This window comes from Parus major, chromosome 1, assembly GCF_001522545.3.
Source record: "Parus major isolate Abel chromosome 1, Parus_major1.1, whole genome shotgun sequence".
Taxonomy (NCBI): Eukaryota; Metazoa; Chordata; class Aves; order Passeriformes; family Paridae; genus Parus; species Parus major.
Genome location: NC_031768.1, coordinates 60,543,795 through 60,562,076, shown reverse-complemented (window position 1 = coordinate 60,562,076; position 18,282 = coordinate 60,543,795). Strand labels below are relative to the sequence as shown.

At 38.5% G+C, this 18,282-nt stretch overlaps 1 protein-coding gene across 4 annotated transcripts in view; it reads left to right on the top strand.

The window, feature by feature from the left end:
* The window catches only part of ZC3H13 (zinc finger CCCH-type containing 13), a 46,017-nt gene that overhangs the window by 22,553 nt on the left and 5,182 nt on the right, over positions 1-18,282 (top strand). For 2 of the 4 annotated variants that reach the window (XM_015631352.3, XM_033514693.1), the window contains 10 exons: positions 120-317; positions 1,751-1,924; positions 4,756-5,066; positions 6,079-6,543; positions 7,517-7,699; positions 10,803-11,346; positions 12,037-12,140; positions 12,537-13,553; positions 14,570-15,076; positions 18,100-18,255. In XM_015631352.3, the coding sequence (XP_015486838.1) occupies positions 120-317; positions 1,751-1,924; positions 4,756-5,066; positions 6,079-6,543; positions 7,517-7,699; positions 10,803-11,346; positions 12,037-12,140; positions 12,537-13,553; positions 14,570-15,076; positions 18,100-18,255 (3,659 nt within the window). The remainder of the gene's footprint in view (positions 1-119; positions 318-1,750; positions 1,925-4,755; positions 5,067-6,078; positions 6,544-7,516; positions 7,700-10,802; positions 11,347-12,036; positions 12,141-12,536; positions 13,554-14,569; positions 15,077-18,099; positions 18,256-18,282) is intronic. The other 2 variants (XM_015631361.3, XM_033514696.1) reach the window with 2 other exon arrangements.

Below are 18,282 nucleotides of genomic sequence, written 5' to 3'. Positions count from 1 at the left end.
AGCTTCTAGGCCTTTTATGTTATAACTTTCCTGTCAGTGTCTGAGAAATTATTGTTTGAAATAGTTGTCAGCTCTTCATTTTTTTGTACCTCCCCCCGGCTCTGTTAATTTCTCTCTAGGAGTTCTAAAAGTAACCAGAGTAAAAAGAAAGGTCCTCGTACCCCTAGCCCTCCTCCTCCAGTACAAGAGGAAACTCCCCTTGGGAAAAAACACAAAGAAAAACATAAAGCAAAAGAACGTTCAGAAGAAAAGGCAAGGGAGGTAAAAGAGAGAGGGCGTGACTTTGAAAGGCACAAGGAGAAAAAGGAGAAGCAGAGGTAAGTTATGTTGCATTAATAGCTTTTAACTGTACCCTTGCTTTTGAAGTTATCTTTTATAGAACACTGAATAATAAGGGTAGTATTACTTTCCTGACAATCTTTTCTTCACTCAGTGAAGTAATTTCAGTGTGTTATATAGATGAGTTGATAGACTATAACAGATTGGTAGGTTTTAATTACATAACTTAGTAAGTTTGTAATATGCCCCTTTGAGGGATTCATTACTTCTCAAGAATTTGGATCTTCACCAGTGGAATGGGTTGTTTGCCAAAATCTTTATTGAAGTCATTCATTGGTCTGATTGCATGCTTTTCTGAAATCTTAGAGGACTAATGTCTTTATAAGGTGTCAGTGTGCATTTAGACTCTCCCTAATCTTCAGTAGGTGAAACTATTTTTGAAGTAGTCAAAGACTACTGACATTTTAGAATTTTTTCACCTTTGTATATATGCATATTTATATATATTATATATTTATATATTATATATATTATATTATATATTATATTTATATATTAAATGGTGGACTACTATGACTATTCCATTATGTCCTGAAGCATACATGTCCACTTAAGCTGAAAGATACATGACCTGCATTTTTATGTCCTGTATTTTCTTGATGGAAGTAGGGTACATGTTCTTAAGTCTTACTTTGTAACTGGCCTAGCAGACTAAGGGTTGGAAGAGCAGTGAATCATGTATTTTTAATTGATTAAATAAATTCCACCATACTTATTTGAAGGTATTTTATTTCTCTCATGATTGCATGCTCCACTACTGGAAGGAAGTCGCAAGCAGTAGAAAAGAGCATTCTAGGTAGTGCTGAAAGGATCAAAACAGTACTTGTCTTAACATTGTACTATAACCAGGTATTACTCTGCTGACTATAGCCTTGTATTTCACTGTTGGATTTTTGTCTTTTTTTTTTTCCCTACATAATAAAAATGAAGTTGTCATGTCAAATCTCCATGAGGTACAGTCAGTGAAATAGTTGAAGGTTTTGACAGATCACTTTCATTCACTTGCTACTGGGATTAGCCTTTAAAAATGTGTTAGAGCTTGAAGCTGCTTAAATAAAGTTCAGATATGATGGAAATGTTTTAATAAGGTAGCAAAATATTTCTCCATTGGTAAGAATTCTGTTTTACCACCATGAGAAATGTTAGGTAAAATTATAAGAAGGCTTTTTTGGTTTTACCATGTTTTAGTTTCTACAGTCCAGTGTTACAAGAAATTTAGTGCATATCTTGTATTCTTGAGTTTTGCTACCTTAACATAATTTCATATGTGAAATCATGGGTGGAACAAATGATTGCATAGCATACCTTGATATGGTAATCACAGGTTCTGCCTTGGAGGTGTTTGTAGTTTCTTAGAAATGTGCTAAATTCCATCTTAAACCTGTTAAACAAGCTGCTGTTTGTTTCCTAGGGATCCGTCTGAAAGCTCCCGTAGACAGAAACGTTCTCCTAGTCCTGCAGATCACTCTGGCAGTAATTCTTCCCCTTCCAGGGAGTACTCACCACCTGCTGCAAGGAGAAGGCAAACCTCCCGAGCTCCAGCCAAGTCAACCACTCACAAACATAACTTCTCACCCTCTCGCAGGTGGGAGGTCAATTCTGTGGATTTTATTTCCTTTAATAGTTCTGGTTTGGAAACTTCCTCTCTTGGTTTGACTACTTGCTGATGTGTCTGTTGTAAATGTGTTTGTGTCTTAAACACTTGAGCTCTGAGACTTTTTTTTGCCAAATTACTACATTGAGGGTACCTGTCACATCAAGAACACAAGTCATGCTGAAAGTTTGCGTTTATCAATTCCTCTGAAATGTTTTGTCTTTGGGTAGAACTTGAGAAGTCTGATATGAGATACAGTCAGTCTGTGAGCCTACGGGAACTTTCTTCCTCCCTAACCTTTGCCTTTTTAAAAGGTCGAACACGGAAAAATCTTTTACCTTAGAGATGGGCAGAGATTCTCCATTCTAGATTGGGTGAAGTGATTCACCTGTCCTGGTTCTGCACATCTTTCTTGAGAAACAGGAACAGCTGGCTAAACAATGCTGTACAGAGCTTCTTGCAGGGTATTTTAGGGAAAGTGTCATATCTGTTAGTTCTTGGCGCTTTGAAAAAAATACTTTTCCATCCATTAAAAGTACAGTAGGCTCCTTATTTTGGCCTGAAAGAGTTTAAGCTCAGGTTTAGAATGTCAGTGCTAAATACAACTGTAGTTCCATGTTTGTATAAAGGAAGGCAAGGCATTCTTATTTTCTTCACCTCTGTTGAAGAGTGAGGGAAGCTCTAGATGCCATATATATTTCTGCATGCTGAAAAAACAAGCAAAAAAACCCCCATCCATTCAGCAATCCAAAGAGTTGTAAGCAAACTGTTTGACTTCTGTGGTGACTAAGTTGAGGTGGAACAACATTGGATTGTTTTATGGGGGATGTCACTGATGGACGTTTTTGCTATACTGGGTTCTTCATAGGGGAGAGAGTTCCTCCTGGAGCAGTAGTACAGAGTCTGCAAAATATCTCTTCTGTACTCTTTTCCCTGTTTTTTAACTTACTCCAGTGTCCTGTTTTTGGGTGGGATAGAGTTCATTTTCTTCCTAGGAGATAATGCAGTACTGTCTTTTGGACTTAGCATGAGAATAATATTGATGGCACACAGATATTTTAGTTGTTGCCAAGTAATGTTTACCAGTTTCCCACACCTTGCCAGTGAGCAGGTGCACAAAATGCTGGGAGGGATCATGGCCAAGACAGCTGACCTGAACTGGCCAAAAAGATATTCTGTATCATAGAGCATCATGTTCAGTGTATAAACTGGGGGAGTTGGCCAGAAGAATCCAATTGCTGCTCAGGAATGGGCTGGGCATCAGTTGAGGTGAGCAAATATGTTGTGCATCACCGTTTCTCTTTGTTTTCTTCTCTCTCTTATTGCTGTTTTTTTATTAGCTGTTTATTGCTATTATTGTTACCATCATTATAATATTTTACTTTATTTCAGTTTTTTATTTGTGCTTATCTCAACCCACAGGTGGTACCTTTTTCCCATTCTCCTCCCCATCCTGCTGGGGTTTTGTGGAGGAGTGAGCAAGCAGCAGTGTGGTACATAGTTGGTAGACGGGGTTAAAGCATGACATGCAGTGTTTTGCCCGTCGTTCCTGCTTGTATCAAGTGTTGTTAAGCAGGGAAGATAAATGGCCTTCTGCTAGAAGCAGGGACGGGGATTTGAAATATTTTGTCTACGTACCACTGAAAGCCTTCTGTGCAAGCCAATTTTGGCAGCCGTGTTGTGTTTCAAAATAATGGTTTCACTGGGAAAAATAAATGTAGTCTTAGTTTAAAGACAGTAAGTCATGAAAGCCTTTTGGATTCTGTCAGTCATATTGCTGACAGAATTTTACATGGATTGCTTTGGAAATTTTACTACTAATTCCTACTAAGGTCATTTGTTTCACTGGTGTTTGAATTGTCATCTTAGCGGCATGCAGGCTGCTTGTTTCCTCAGGAACAGTGAGATTTTTGATATGTTGTCCCAGTGTGGCTTTTTAACTCACATTCTTCTCCTTGTCATCTCTGGAGTTTTGTGAAGTAGAAGGGAGTTGGAAGTTACGCTATGTATTACATGAGAAAAAGAACTTGCAAATCACTTTGATGCTGATAAAGGGAAAAATAGCCAATTACTGAGCCTAAAGACTTGAAGCGTGTTTTTGTCCACATTAGTCATATTATGAGGAAGTTTTTTACTGTTGTGTAAATTATCTTTAGTTGGTGACAGAATTGCAAAGATCAGAAGTATTTTGTATACATTTTCTTATTCTATCAGATGTGAGTTTTCCATGTCTGTGTAAATATTCATGTTTGCTAACATTATAAGTAGGTATGCATATGTTTTTTCTGGATATAAAAATTATTTAAAGATCAATCCTTACATTAAAAGGTGTTAGAAGTATATAAGAAGGAGACACTGTTGCTTTGTAAAAAAATTCAATGCTGTTGTGAACAAAAAAACTTAGTTACAACTTGTAAAAGTTATTTGTGTAATTTTATTATGAACTCCAGAAACTATTTTATATTGAAGAAAACAATGGTTCTCGTTTGGGGGTCGGAAAGAAGATAACGATAGATTTTCTGACTCCTCCTTCCTTTTCCCTACGTTCTGGTAGCTATGTAATACAATTTTAATTGGACAAATTTTTCCTGGGCATTAAATAAATAATAATAATAATTTTAAGGTAAGTGCATTTTGAAAACATACACTTGGCACCCTGGAGGGAAGCCAAGTTTGATGTTTTATAGAAACAGCACATATTTTCAGCAGTCAGAGGGTAGAGAATACAAAAATTATTTAAATTGCTTTTTTTGTATGGTACATTAAGAACCTTTCAAGTGAAATTATTATTGCACATATGCCTCTTCTAACTCCTCTTGCAGGTCTGCTTCTCCGTCAGGTCAGCATCATTCTCCCATATCCTCCAGACATCACTCCTCGTCCTCACAGTCAGGCTCCTCTGTTCAAAGACATTCTCCTTCCCCACACCGCAAAAGAACTCCTTCTCCATCCTATCAAAGGACAGCTTCCCCGCCGGCAAGGCGGTCATCTTCCCCCTATCCCCCACACTCCTCCTCTCCACCTCAGAGGAAGCGAAGTCCTTCGAGGCACCGATCTCCTGGAAGAGACAAAGGAAGACACGATCGTGATCGGACTTCACAGTCTCATGACAGGCGCCACGAAAGGCGGGACGGTATGAATGAAAATAGCACTTCAGAATCGTTTCTTTTTGTTTGCAGATTGCATTTTGAATCTTGATTTTCAAATTGTGGCATTGTGTGAACCCATCCCAGTGGCTAGGGGGTGAATAAAATACTGGCTGTGTTTACTCTACCTGTGCTGGTGGTGCTGTTTGCAGGTACTGTGTATTAGAGTACCCCTGGCAGAATTGCTTATGTAGGCTCAACTGACTGTAAAGGTGCTGGTAGGGATCTATATAGGTGTTCCTTGTGTAATGCAATGGCAGTGTCAGTAGGAAAGTTATTTTCACAGCAGGGTACACCTAAATACTATTACTCTTTTCTGTGAGGTGCCCAAATCCAGTCCCCACTGATTGCTTTCTATTGTCTTTGTAATTGACATTTAGCGAGGTGTGTGCAAAGAAACAGTCATTCCCTCTGTTTGGCTAGTATGTGATGAGCAAACATGCTGTTTGCCTCCAGAGATAGATTACAAAGAGGACATGTCAGCTCTATTTTAGACTGGCTGTAAACTTACCTTCCAGTGGCAGTATTATTAAAAATATGTAATAGAAAAACCCCAAAACAAATCAGACCCCCAAACTCAAACCAACAGATTTTAGCAGAGCATTGAGGCCTTGAAGGTGGTCTAAATATACCACAAATACTTTGGAAGTGTCTCTGTGTGTGTGTGTAGAAAATAAGAGGAATCTCTGATTGGAGGAGGAATGACCCTACCTTAAAATTAGTGAAGTGCGCTTGCTCTGTAGGATGTTTGACATTTATTTTATTATACTTACCATGTTTTGAACAGGTTAATATCTGTAGAGATTCATATTCAGAATAAGATCTTTAAAACTTACTGAATGTATAAACGGATAGTCCAGCATGATCTTGTCCTAGTTATGTATTAATTCTGATTCACTAAATGTATTTTGAGTATGTTACTTTAGTGTTATTTGTATGCTAAATGTTTGCCTTCTCTGATTAAGCCAGGTATATAACATTCTTTTGAAAATTTTACAGAAACAAGAGGGAAAAGAGAAAAAGAAAGAGAAACGAGAGATGATCGTGATTATGACCAAGAGCAGAGTACCTCCAGGGACCACAGGGATGACAGAGAGTCTCGTGATGGAAGAGATCGGAGGGACACAAGAGACACCAGAGACCGGCGGGAGCCACGGGAATCCAGAGATACTCGAGACTCCAGAGATGCCCGGGATTATAGCAGGGATACCAAAGACAGTCGTGAGCAGAGAGACTCGCGCTCCACACGAGACTCCCATGACTACAGAGACAGAGAGAGCCGTGATGCCCATAAAAAGGATGACCAGTATCAAGACGACTTGCGCAGCTATGGAAGATCCCATGGCAGAGAGGAGAGCTCTCGTGCTGAAGCCAGGAATGACTCCAGAAGTGACTCCAGAAATGAGAGCAGAAGTGATAGAACTGGCAGGAGTCGAGGCAGAGGTCCAGAATTATCTGACAAAGGTATTGTATAATTAAAAAAATGCATGTGTCCCTATCGATGAAGATTGAATATTTGCATTCATACTACCTTGTTTGATATTTGATAGCAAGTACTGCCAAATAGTTCATGCTTTTAAAGCTGTGTTCAATTCTCTCGTCATTAAATTAAAAGTTGTTGAAATTTATAGCACTTCTGTGTTCTCCGTTCATTAAAGTGGCATAACATTGGTATTCTGCCATCCCATTTTAAAACAAAGCCTAACCCTTACATCACTATTTAATATTTCTGCAACCCTAGGTTTTTCCATTGGCTACAAAAAACAGTAAGGGGCTGATGTGTAGTTGAAAATTCATAGTGGGTAGTGTGTCTCAATGCACTGGGCAGCGGGTTTCTTTTACTCTTTCAAAAACTGCATGTCTTAGGTGCCTGAAAACCATCTTTCACACACACCCACCTCTCCCTGCCTCACCACCCTGCCCCATCCAATTTCCAAAAAGAATGACCTTAAACTAGTTTCTGAAGTCTGATGCATTGGTAATAATAATAATAGTAATAACTTTTAATAATCTGTAATTTATTTGGCTTTTTCAGGCTTTTTGTGATATTTTGACTAGGAAAATTACATATAGTTTTTACAGGGAGAATGATCTCCCTGCTTTCTCTTCCTGTTTTTGCTGCACTGTCTGTTAGCTTATAGCCTAGTCAGAACAATTGCGAACCGGCTTTTGGACTGATATTTCTAGTCAAGAGACCTCATACTATGACCAGAGGATCAGAATTTAGAAAGTCTTGATTTTTCAGTTTACAAATAATAACTTGACAGTTATAGTATGAAATTGGAGTTGTTGGTTAAGTAGAGTTTGATGTTACAATCTTAAATCCACGAGCAGCTGATTCAAATTTATTAGAAGTTAATACATCAGTTGGTATAAAATATCAGTGGATTTCCTTACGTGTAGGAGCTCATGTTTTGTATTGCTACATCTCCATTAGGAAGTCGGGGTACTAGAGGATCCCAGGTTGATGGTCACAGCAGTAGTGGGAACTACCACGACAGCTGGGAATCGAGGAGTAGCTACACTGATCGGGATCGCTATGACAGTCGGGATCAAGCAAGGGATTCCTCCTTTGAAAGAAGACATGGTGAACGGGATAGGCGTGACAACAGAGAGAGAGGTATTTTAATGTCTATTTTTGCTCACACATCTGTAGTCAAATGTATGAGTGTGTGTTTCCCTCCTTTTTCTACCTTGTTCTGCAGTGCTTCATAAATAGCTCACCTGACACCACACCCAACATTACTCCTATTCTTGATAGAAGGTAACTTTTGTACAGTCATTCATTGGCATTGTATGCGTGAATGCCATCACCTTTTCTCCAGCCCTATGGCTAGATATTGGTACCTTCTGTGTTTATTCATACAGCTAGTATTTAAACAAACTAAGCTTCAAGGGATTTCATTGTACAACTTCATTGTAAAATGGTTTTGCTACCTCCTCCACTTCGTGGTACATAAGCATGTTGAGCTTAGAGTCCATGTAAGCTTAGTCGTGATTGCACTTTGTTACTGGTTCTGTTTGTCTGTATAGAAGCATTATGCTTTTTTACTGTAAATTGCTTGAGTGTGTTTTGGGGAAGGCCTAAATTACACTGACAATTATGGACTGCTTGCTACTAAAGTAAGTGACAACTTAAATTGATGTTTAATTCAAAAAATTATTGTCTGAGGAGTTTCATGGTGATGAGTGCTTTCCTATTGTCAGTAATAATTAGGTGGTGAGCATTGATACAGATACCAGTGATCAGGAAAACAGCATGCAAGACTTACTTTGATGTAGTATACAAGATGTCAGACTTCTGTACCAGAAAGTGTACTTGTGTTGGTTTGAAGGAATTTAGCTTACACTCTGGAATATATTTGTATTGCTCACCAATTAAAAGAACAGGAGAAGTCGGGGAAGTGAAAATAGCATGAAAATTAAAAGAGGAGCTGTGAAGACTAAACATAAAATTACAGTAGGTTATTTTCTTTAGAAAATATTACAGCTTTGATTTAGAGATGATAGATACATTCTAGCTGCTTTGTAATTTCAGTTTCTTGAAGAGATATTTTGTATGCCACTTGGAAAGATACTTTTTAGCCTATTGAAACAGATCTGTTGATGCTGCTTCTTGTGAAAGGCACAGCTTCAGATTCTCTCTCATCTTCAAGGCAGGATTTCAACAGACCTAAACTCCAGGTTTCCTTTTTCATGTCAGCTGAAAAATCCCAAGACTGAATGTGTGATGGGGGTTGGCTTTTGCAGCCTAGCTTTCATCTCTTTCACCTCCTCAGCCCAAATAAATCCTACATATATATAATTTTGTGCCCTTCATATTCTAGCAAGTTCTTAATTTATTAAGAAAAACAGCAAACATCCACCCCCAAAGAACCAAAACAAAACCCTAAACCAAGAAGAAACTTCGGAAAAAAAGCATGTAATCATAACAAAGTAAATTTCTAGGAGCAAAGTTGCTTTGAATGGGTTGTGTTTCCCTTTTGGGGGGAAAAATATAGAGCGTGAATTCAGAATTTATTGTCTTCTTCCTTAAAAATTTAGATCACTTTTTGTAATAGTAAATGCTCAGAATTACAATTCAAGGTAGTTTTCCTAATTAGACTATATAATATAGTTTTAGTATCTGTCATTCTGAGAAAAATTGAGATAGATTTTGGTTCTGTGATATGCAAGAAGTATGATTTTAAAATGCAAGCTTGCAAATTTGAGCCATCTTTATTCAACTAAGGCAAATACGGGAGTGTTCCAAAAAGCCACTGGAACAGCACTTCACAAAATGAAGTCACATAAGAAGTGCTGACTATCTGCATTTAATTGTCTAATACACTTGCAGTATTTGATTCACGTAAGACTTTCATTTGGATGTTTTCTCACCAAAACTGACATAACAAATAGGAGTTACAGAACTTATTTTTAAAATCTAATACTTGGTGGTATGCACAGTAAATCACACTACAGTGTTGTAGGCCCCATTAAAAGAATGTGAAACCTGTTCACAGAAGTGATTGTGTGGATTGATGGTTTACCTTTTTAAAAAGGCAGAAGTGTCACTCAGCTTTGCTTTTGATTTTACATGGTAACAGGGGAGCACTAAATCATTGTTAATTCACTCAGAGATGAAAATTGATTAAACTGATGGAAATTCACATTTTATTGATTTACTTCTGTCCAAACTGCCTGCTCACGCCTACTGAACATTGTCTCAATTTACAGTGAAGTGCACTCAGATTAATGTGCTGAGAAATATCAACCTGTGTTCATTCCATTTTTTTCCTCTTTTGGGTAGTGTTTATATATATATCTATATGTTTTAGGAAAATAGTTTTATTGATTTGTTGTGGCTCAAATACTGCTAAACATGAGCATAGAAATTGCTATGAAGTAGTCAAAACTTAGAGAAATACTTAAAAAATATCCAAAATACAATGAAGAATATGTAGGTAAGTCTATGGAAAGTAAATATAATTGGATAAATCAGATTTCACTTTCCTTCTGATCAGTCATTTCACTAAACATGTTTAGTTTTCCCTCTGACTCTAATCCACTGTCTGAACAAAAAAAAAGCTCAGATTCTAAACTGTAAGACTCTGCAGAGAACACAAATGAAAACTTCCGGTAGCTCTGCTTCCCCTAACTCATCTTTGCCCTATTTTGTAGATTTGGTTGTGTGTTTCTGTGCAGGGATCTCTTCTGTCATGAGACAGGCCATTATTTCTAGTTTTGCAGAAACTTTTGCTCTGTGTTGTAAATATTTTGAATCATTGTAAAGCACTTGACTCCTAATAGATTCAGGAAGTAAAATCTTTGTACAGAAGTCTTAACATTTCTTAATGCATACCATTCCCACCTTTTTAAGATCTTATATCAGATTTGGAATCACTGTATAAAGCAGTTGTAATAGCTACATTGTGAGGCATACCTTTGTCTTTTGAAGCCATTCAGAAAAGTCTGGTGGAAATAATAAAATTTTTTTGGCAACTTTTGGTTAAGTAAGCAAAGCCCGCTTCCTAAATGTTGAAAAATTCTTTCAAAATTAGTTCTGCTTTTTTTCTTCCTTCCTCCCCAAAGGGAACATTCCAGTTTCTGCAGGGAGTTGCTTTTCATTTAATGCAAACCTAGATCTAGATTGTCAAGACAAAGGCTGTTTTTGCATTAGTGTAGCGGAAGCAGTGTACATCTGTTCAGCTGTACTCAGTAATGAAACCTGCTTCTGTTTGCAGATCAGAGAGCAAGCTCGCCGGTACGACACCAAGGACGGAGTGATGATCTCGAGCGGGATGAGAGGAGAGAGGAACGAAGGGTCGATCGGTCTGATGACAGGAGAGACGAAAGGGCCCGGGAGAGAGAGCGGGAAAGGGAGAGGGACCGAGAGAGAGAAAGAGAAAGAGACCGGGAAAGAGAGAGGGAGAAAGAAAGAGAGCTGGAACGAGATCGTGCTCGGGAACGGGAGAGGGACCGTGAGCGGGACAAAGACAGGGACCGTGAGCGGGACCGAGACAGAGACCACGACAGGGAAAGGGAACGAGAGAGGGAGAGGGAGAAGGAGCGGGAGCGAGAGCGGGAAGAACGAGAAAGGGAGCGAGAACGAGAGAGAGATCGGGAGCGGGAGCGCGAAAGGGAGAGAGGTCGAGACCGAGACAAAGAAAGAGACCGCCAGAGAGATTGGGATGACAAAGAAAAAGGAAGGGAAGACCGCAGGGATAAGAGAGAAGATATTCGAGAAGAAAGAGGCTCAAGAGATGTCCACGAGGAAAGAAAATCCAAGTGAGTGGATCTAAATGTTACTTCAGTCAAAGAAAAAAATAAAAAAGGCAGTCTTTTACTGTTGAATTTGGTAAGTCAGTAAACAGAGGAGTAGCTTAAGGAAGAGGACATCCTGTTTATGTATATAGATAGGCTTGGTCTGGAGCTGTCTCCCCTGCATCTGTGTGGCACATGCTGCTTGCCCACAAATTGGTACTGTGCTGGTGAAGTTATTCCAGTGTTTTGTTCATGCTGAATCATAGAACTACTCATGAGCTAAGAGTTGAGTCGGACAATGTAATTTTCCCTTTTATGTATGCTTGCATTGTCTTGCCTTTAATAATACAGTCATCAATGGAAACGTAGTAGAAAACTGTGGTACATTATAAAGTCTGAAATTTAAAGAGCAGCTATCTAGGTCAGGGTTTGTGACTTTGTTAATTAAATATCTTTGGAACATGCATTACCCTTTGCACTACCAAATTTCTTACACCAGAAGGCTACCAGTGAAGGCGTGAAAAATATCCCCATTATATGCGTTGTGCTTCCTTTAAGTGCACCGCTGTTACTTGGAATGGCAACTTAGAAAACGACAGAGCTTCAATACATCTTTAAATGTCTTCTGTATGAAGTGCTTAGACTTCAGGGATTGTATTGATGGTAAACACAAAGCATCCTGAAGAAATTTGATGGTGCGTGTTCCTTTTTCAGGAAGCGTCACAGAAACGAAAGCAGTCCAAGCCCCCGTCAGTCACCCAAACGTCGCCGTGATCATTCTCCTGATAGTGATGCTTACAACAGTGGAGATGATAAAAGTAAGTAGGATTGGGCTTTCTTTGCAGCTGGACCCAGGTTATCCTCTGTCTATGGAATTTTAAATAGAAAAAACACAGGGAAAGTTTTGTAAGTGTTCCTTATATTTTTATGAGCACTACCATTTTTCTTCATCTTTTTTTGTCATTTATCTTCATTTTGTCACTATGTATTATGTCTGCCTGGTGATAGTGACTTCCACAGCTCCTGTTTAAGGTGAATGTTTACCAAATTGGAAATTCTTTTGCTGCTGCAGCAGTAGAAAAACCTAAGTAATCTAACTGAAGTAATGGGTGATTTGTTTTAATGGACACTTTTTTTGGCATGCAGAAGACAGCAAATGCTCACACATTCTCCTTCCTACAAAATAAAGATACATTCTTTTTTTCATTTTTCAGATGAAAAGCACAGACTCCTGAGCCAGGTTGTGCGGCCACAGGAATCCCGGTCACTGAGCCCCTCTCACGTCACGGAGGAACGGCAGAGCCGCTGGAAAGAGGAAGAGCGGAAATCAGACAGAAAGGAAAGTTCCCGGCGCTATGAAGAACCAGAGTTTAAAGAGAGGGTTTCTTCAGCAGATAAACAAAGAGAGCAACCAGATGCTTCAGAAGGTTCCCGATCCAGGGTTCAGGAAAATCTTGGACACCGTCCTTCTGAAGAAAGAGATGCTTCTGATAGAATGCACGATGACAGCAAGAAGAAGTCTAAGATACAGAAAAAGGCCACAAAGAAGAAGAAAGATGAAGACAGTGGGGTGGAAAGGTATGCTAATGAACCAGCAACTGAGGAAAGCCAGGTCTTTTCCCCTAAGAAGGGTCAAAAACGGAAAAATGTGGAGAAAAAGCGAAAGAGATCCAAGGGTGATTCTGAAGTTTCTGATGAAGAAGTTGTTCCACATCATAAAAAGAAAAAAGGCCCAAGAACCCCTCCTGTAACTAAAGAAGAATTGGTTGAAGCACCACCTGAGAAAGCAGTGGCAGAGGTCCCCACAAAAAGAGAAGATACAACATTTAGTGACTGGTCAGATGAAGATGTTCCTGAACGTGGTGACATTGTTGTTCCAGAAAGAACCACTGAGGATTCCCATAGGAAGAGTCACAGGACAAGGACAGAAAAGGTGGAAGCACCTCATGTTACTATAGAGGATGGACCACACCGTAAGCCTGTGGACCAGAAGCGCAGCAGCAGCCTCGGTAGCAATCGGAGCCATGCCTCCAGCAGGCTTAGATCCCCCTCCAATGAGTCAGCACATCGCAGTGGGGATGATCAGACTGGGAGGAAGAGGATCCTGCACAGTAGCTCTAGGGACAGGGATAGGGACAGGGACAGAGAGAAGAAAAGCTTAGAAATCACTGAAAGGAAGTCCCGAATTGATCAGTTGAAACGAGGAGAACCCAGTCGCAGCACATCTTCAGGTAATAAGAGATATTTTAGTGAGACTGACCTAGCGTTCTGTGTACAAGTCCCAGATGGTTCTTCATGGCTCTAATTAGCGTGACAGGAGAAGGAGGTGCTGTCTGCCTTTCATTGTAAAACTGGAATGCATTAAGGGTCCTGCGAGTGCCAACCTATTTGAAAAGCTGATTCTCAGTGGCCAGGATTACCATTTTGTTTACACCAAACATTAAGTTGAATTTGGTTCATGCTGTCTGGGGAATAAAGTAATTTGTAGGACAGAAAAACCTAGAGAAAATGCTTGTGATAGCAGAACATTGAGGTAGTTCTATCATCTAAATAATGTTCTTAAATTTATTGAATACATTTAATTCATTTAGTAATGTTAATTTTGGTATGGAAGTTCCTGAAATTATGCAAAATGAGGTAAATTTTTTATGGCTCTTGTTAGGCATACTTTTAATGCACATGGAAATCATCTTCATTGCAAATCAAAATAGCCACATTTTTTATGTGTTTAGTTGCTATGAGAAAACAATAGGTAAAATGTTTTAAAACTGAAACAGCATCAATACAAAAATACCTTCTTCTGAAAGCATTTTGGCTCTCTGTTCTCCTCATGGTTAGATGCCTGAAATTATTTTTCTGAATTCATAATTTGTTAACTAAGGCATGCCTAGCTTTTAGAAGACATGTTATAAAATTTTTCAAGTGATTCTTTTTTCTTTTCTTTTTTCCCCCCATGGCTAAATTTCTGAGTTAAGATTGTATACCTTCAGTTGATTTCTCGCATCAAAGAAAGTAGCTACTAAAATTATTTTTTGAAAGTGGGAAAAGTTATCTCATGTTTTTAAGTAAGGTTAAATCTTCTAAGGCAATCTGAAAGCATTATTAATTTAAAGAGGATGCTTTTGAGAAGTATATTTTCATACCCAGATCTTTAAAATGCTTTGGTCTAGTAAAATGGTATTACATTTATGTGTCATAGTCATGCTTGTATATATGTATATATATATATGTATAATCTCTTATCCAGATCGTCAAGATTCAAGAAGCCACAGTTCAAGAAGAAGTTCCCCTGAGTCAGATCGTCAGGTTCATTCCAGATCCGGGTCCTTTGATAGCAGGGAAAGGCTTCAGGAGCGAGATCGACATGAACATGATCGAGAACGAGAGAGAGACAGGAGAGAGGGGAGACAGAGAGACTGGGACCGAGATGTGGACAAAGACTGGCCAAGGAGCCGGGAGCGAGAGAGACTCAGGGAGCGAGAGAGGGACAGGGAGAAAAGACGGGAGCTGGAGAGAGAGAGGGACCGACAGCTGCCTGATACTGCTGAAAGAGAGAGAGAGAGAACTCTTGACATCTCCTCTCAAAAGGAATCAAAGCACAGTGAAACAAAACTGGACAGAGATCACGAAAAGGAGTTTGATGGTATTTGCCGGGACTCAGCGACTTCAGAGAAGGAAAAAACAGACAAAGATTTAGGACCTTTACAAGGTTTTGAAGATGGAAATGAGGCCGAAAAGGTAGAGAGTTTAGAAGGTGAGCTATTCTGGGAAAGAACCTGCAGTAACAAATATTTTTTTTCTTTCTCTTCTAGCATAGTGCTGAACTGAGATATATTGGAATAGTTTTTACTGAAAGGCTTATTGGCTTCAGCTTCTCTGCTGTGGAAGCAGACAATGAGAGAAATTTGATGAGCATCTTCCTTTTTGTTAATTGTGTTAGTCCTGCTTCTTAATTTCTAGAGGAGTCTTGAGGCAAAAAAGCATAAATTATCTCAGATAATTTCACCAAAATGTAATGTTTCTGAATAGGCAGTTTACTAAAAGATAACACCAACATTTGATTGCCTTGTTTTATCATTGTAAGATCTATTTATTTTGGGAGTGACAGGTAATGAGTGAAAAAAAAAGACTCTGGACTTGCAGCTGTTTCTTGGGGTTTTTTTTCTGCCAGAGCCCAATTATCATAGAACTGTTTGTTTGATTAGTAGGTGAAACATATGTATGACTTGGCACAGCAGTCCAAAAATAGCTTTCCTAAGGTGATCTTATAGATCTTTCCTGATTTAACCTTATCTGAGGCGATCTCAGTAGTATCAACAGAAAATGCAGTTTTGTTTTGCTGGCTCTAGTGGTGCTGGGGGAAGTGTGCTTAGAATTGATAAAGTCAGTAAGGGGCAAACACTGACCAACTCCTTACAGTTCGTCACATGCATTAGAAGCTTGAGCTTTACAATAATAGGGAGTTGGGAAGTGCTTTTATGTGAACAACATAAAAGAAACAAGAGTCCAAATCCAGAGTAGCTGGTGTATGTTATGGTTATGCTCATTGTGTTTGCCATTCTTAGTAAGAATTACCTGTATTGTTCATTGTTAATTTGGGCAGTTGAATTAAATGCTGTCTCAAGAGGGTGGTGAAGAATATTTAGTACTTAGGTCTCCTGCCTGATTACTCACAAAGTGGTCTTTAGAGTTAAGAGATCCTATGGAGAAGGTTTCATTTAAAGAGATTATCTGTGGAGTGGAAGCACTTGACAAAGATAGTATTTGAAGTGAGCATGGAAAAATCTGCTTTTGCTACAATAACTGGAATTAACAATTTCTAAACTAGAGGAAAAGCATGGTGCGATAAATCTGAGAGTACCATGTAGGACCTTGAGAAAAGAAATGAAAGGCCATTTTTGGGTACATTACCTGTTTCCAAGAGGGCACCTGTAACCATATAAGCTGTGCATGTTAAATATGTTCTTAGGTCTGGCCTTTCAGCATACTTGTTTTAATGTATTTTGTCTGTTTTGCGAAGGTTATGTTATAAATTCTCTGCAGGTTATCATCTGTAGGGAGTTATGGTATATTTAGGATTTCTTAATTATTTTAGGAAAATCTATTTCATAAAATATTAGATGGCATTCCATTTTATTAAGGCATACTCTATATTCTGTGGTTATTCTTTTCTAAGGTTTAGTATACTTCATTGTCTTTCATTACTTTGTAATTCCTCCTTACATTGCTTCATTCAGCTGATGAGCTTGTTGAGTTTTTAATGCAGAATTAATATAAAAGTACACTTCCACATGAGTGGTAAGAGTCTAGAAATGATCAAACTTTTACTTAAAATTCAAAATATAAAGTAATTTGCATATTGAGAACTATGAATTGTATAATTTTAAATTTTGTAATACAGTACGTTTTTAATGGATCCAGGCATGTAATACTGGTGAACTAGTGTGTCTGGTACATCAGTGTGGATGCAGCAGGTGGATTCTCACAGGCAGTGAATATTGAAAGTTGTAAGACATAAAATGAAATCTAGTGCAGATCACCTTATTCTTCTTCCTAAAAACTAAAAGCTTGTTAGGAAACTAAGTACAGTTTCCAAATGTGATGATGTTAGGGAGGTATTTGGTATTTACTTGGGCAAATAACTGTTGTATGTTGTCTTAACAAAATATGTCAGGATATTATTAAATTATCTTAATGTTTTGAACCTTATGTGTTTGCTTTAGGAGTGTGCTTAAATAATGCCTGAGATGCTATATGCTTCCTCCAATACATTGCCAGATGGTCTGAGTAGTTTGTTTATGCTCTTGTCTTTTACTTGCTTTTTCCTTGCTGATTTTTAGGTTAGTTGAGGTGACTACTTTTTCTTCCCCCTCAAAGGCAAGCCAAAAAAAATCCCCAAAGAACGGGGAGGAAACTTATAATGAAAGCAGTTTCATTCTGGCTAAAGGAGCTGGAAGGTGTCAGAATAGTCATCCACAGCAGAAGATCCTTGTAAATTCTGTCCAGTTTGTGTGGCACGACTCATTGCTAAGTACTCATGGTGGAGAGCCATAATAAAGCCTGAGTTTAGAGCAATGGAATTTTTAAATGCTTAAGTCAGATCTTTCAGTCTTGGAGGTTGAGAGGATGTCCCTTTTGTGAACTGCAAAATTCAGTGTTGGAGTGTCTTGTGTTCGCAGGAATATGTTTCCAGATAAAGCACTCATATTTGTGTATGCAGGTGGTATGTGGATGGAAAGGAGGGTAACGACTACAAGAAGTTTGGCATGGTTTTTCTAAAAGCTCTTCCTGTGACTGCTGCAAAGAGTTTATAATTCTGTACATAATTGTTTCATTAAGGATACCTGTTACGTTTTTGTATTTTGGAGTTTTGTTACTTATTTTAGGACCTTTGGATTGAATCTTGATTTTAGATTAATATGCTAAAGCATCTGAAAGACTTTGTGGCACTTAGATTTTCATGAACTTTTTATTATTTTAAACTACACATATCAGATAATCAGCATGTATGTTGTGAAATTGGCCTTCTCTGAGCAGTTTGACTAATACTGCACCAAAAAATTGACCAGTCTGTGTAAAATTCAGAGTGCCACATTGTGTATGGGAGGAATAACTTCACTGTTTCTCTGGGTTAATACCAGTTTTTATGTTGAATATACTTGTTCCTAAAGGCTAACAGTTTGGTTTGCTAAACCTTTTTGTCTTCAGGCAGTGTACAGCATGTTTAGAAAACAAATAAGTCTGCTTTAAAGCTACAGTATATATCTGTCTCTGTAGGAGGAGAGGATGAAACAAAGACTAATGATGTGCAGTCACTGGGGTCTGGTGCTGGAGAATACGAGCCAATCAGTGATGATGAACTGGATGAAATTCTGGCAGGTGATGCTGAAAAGCGTGAGGATCAACAGGAGGATGAGAAGATGCCTGGTAAAAGTATATCAACCCCCTTTGTGATTATTT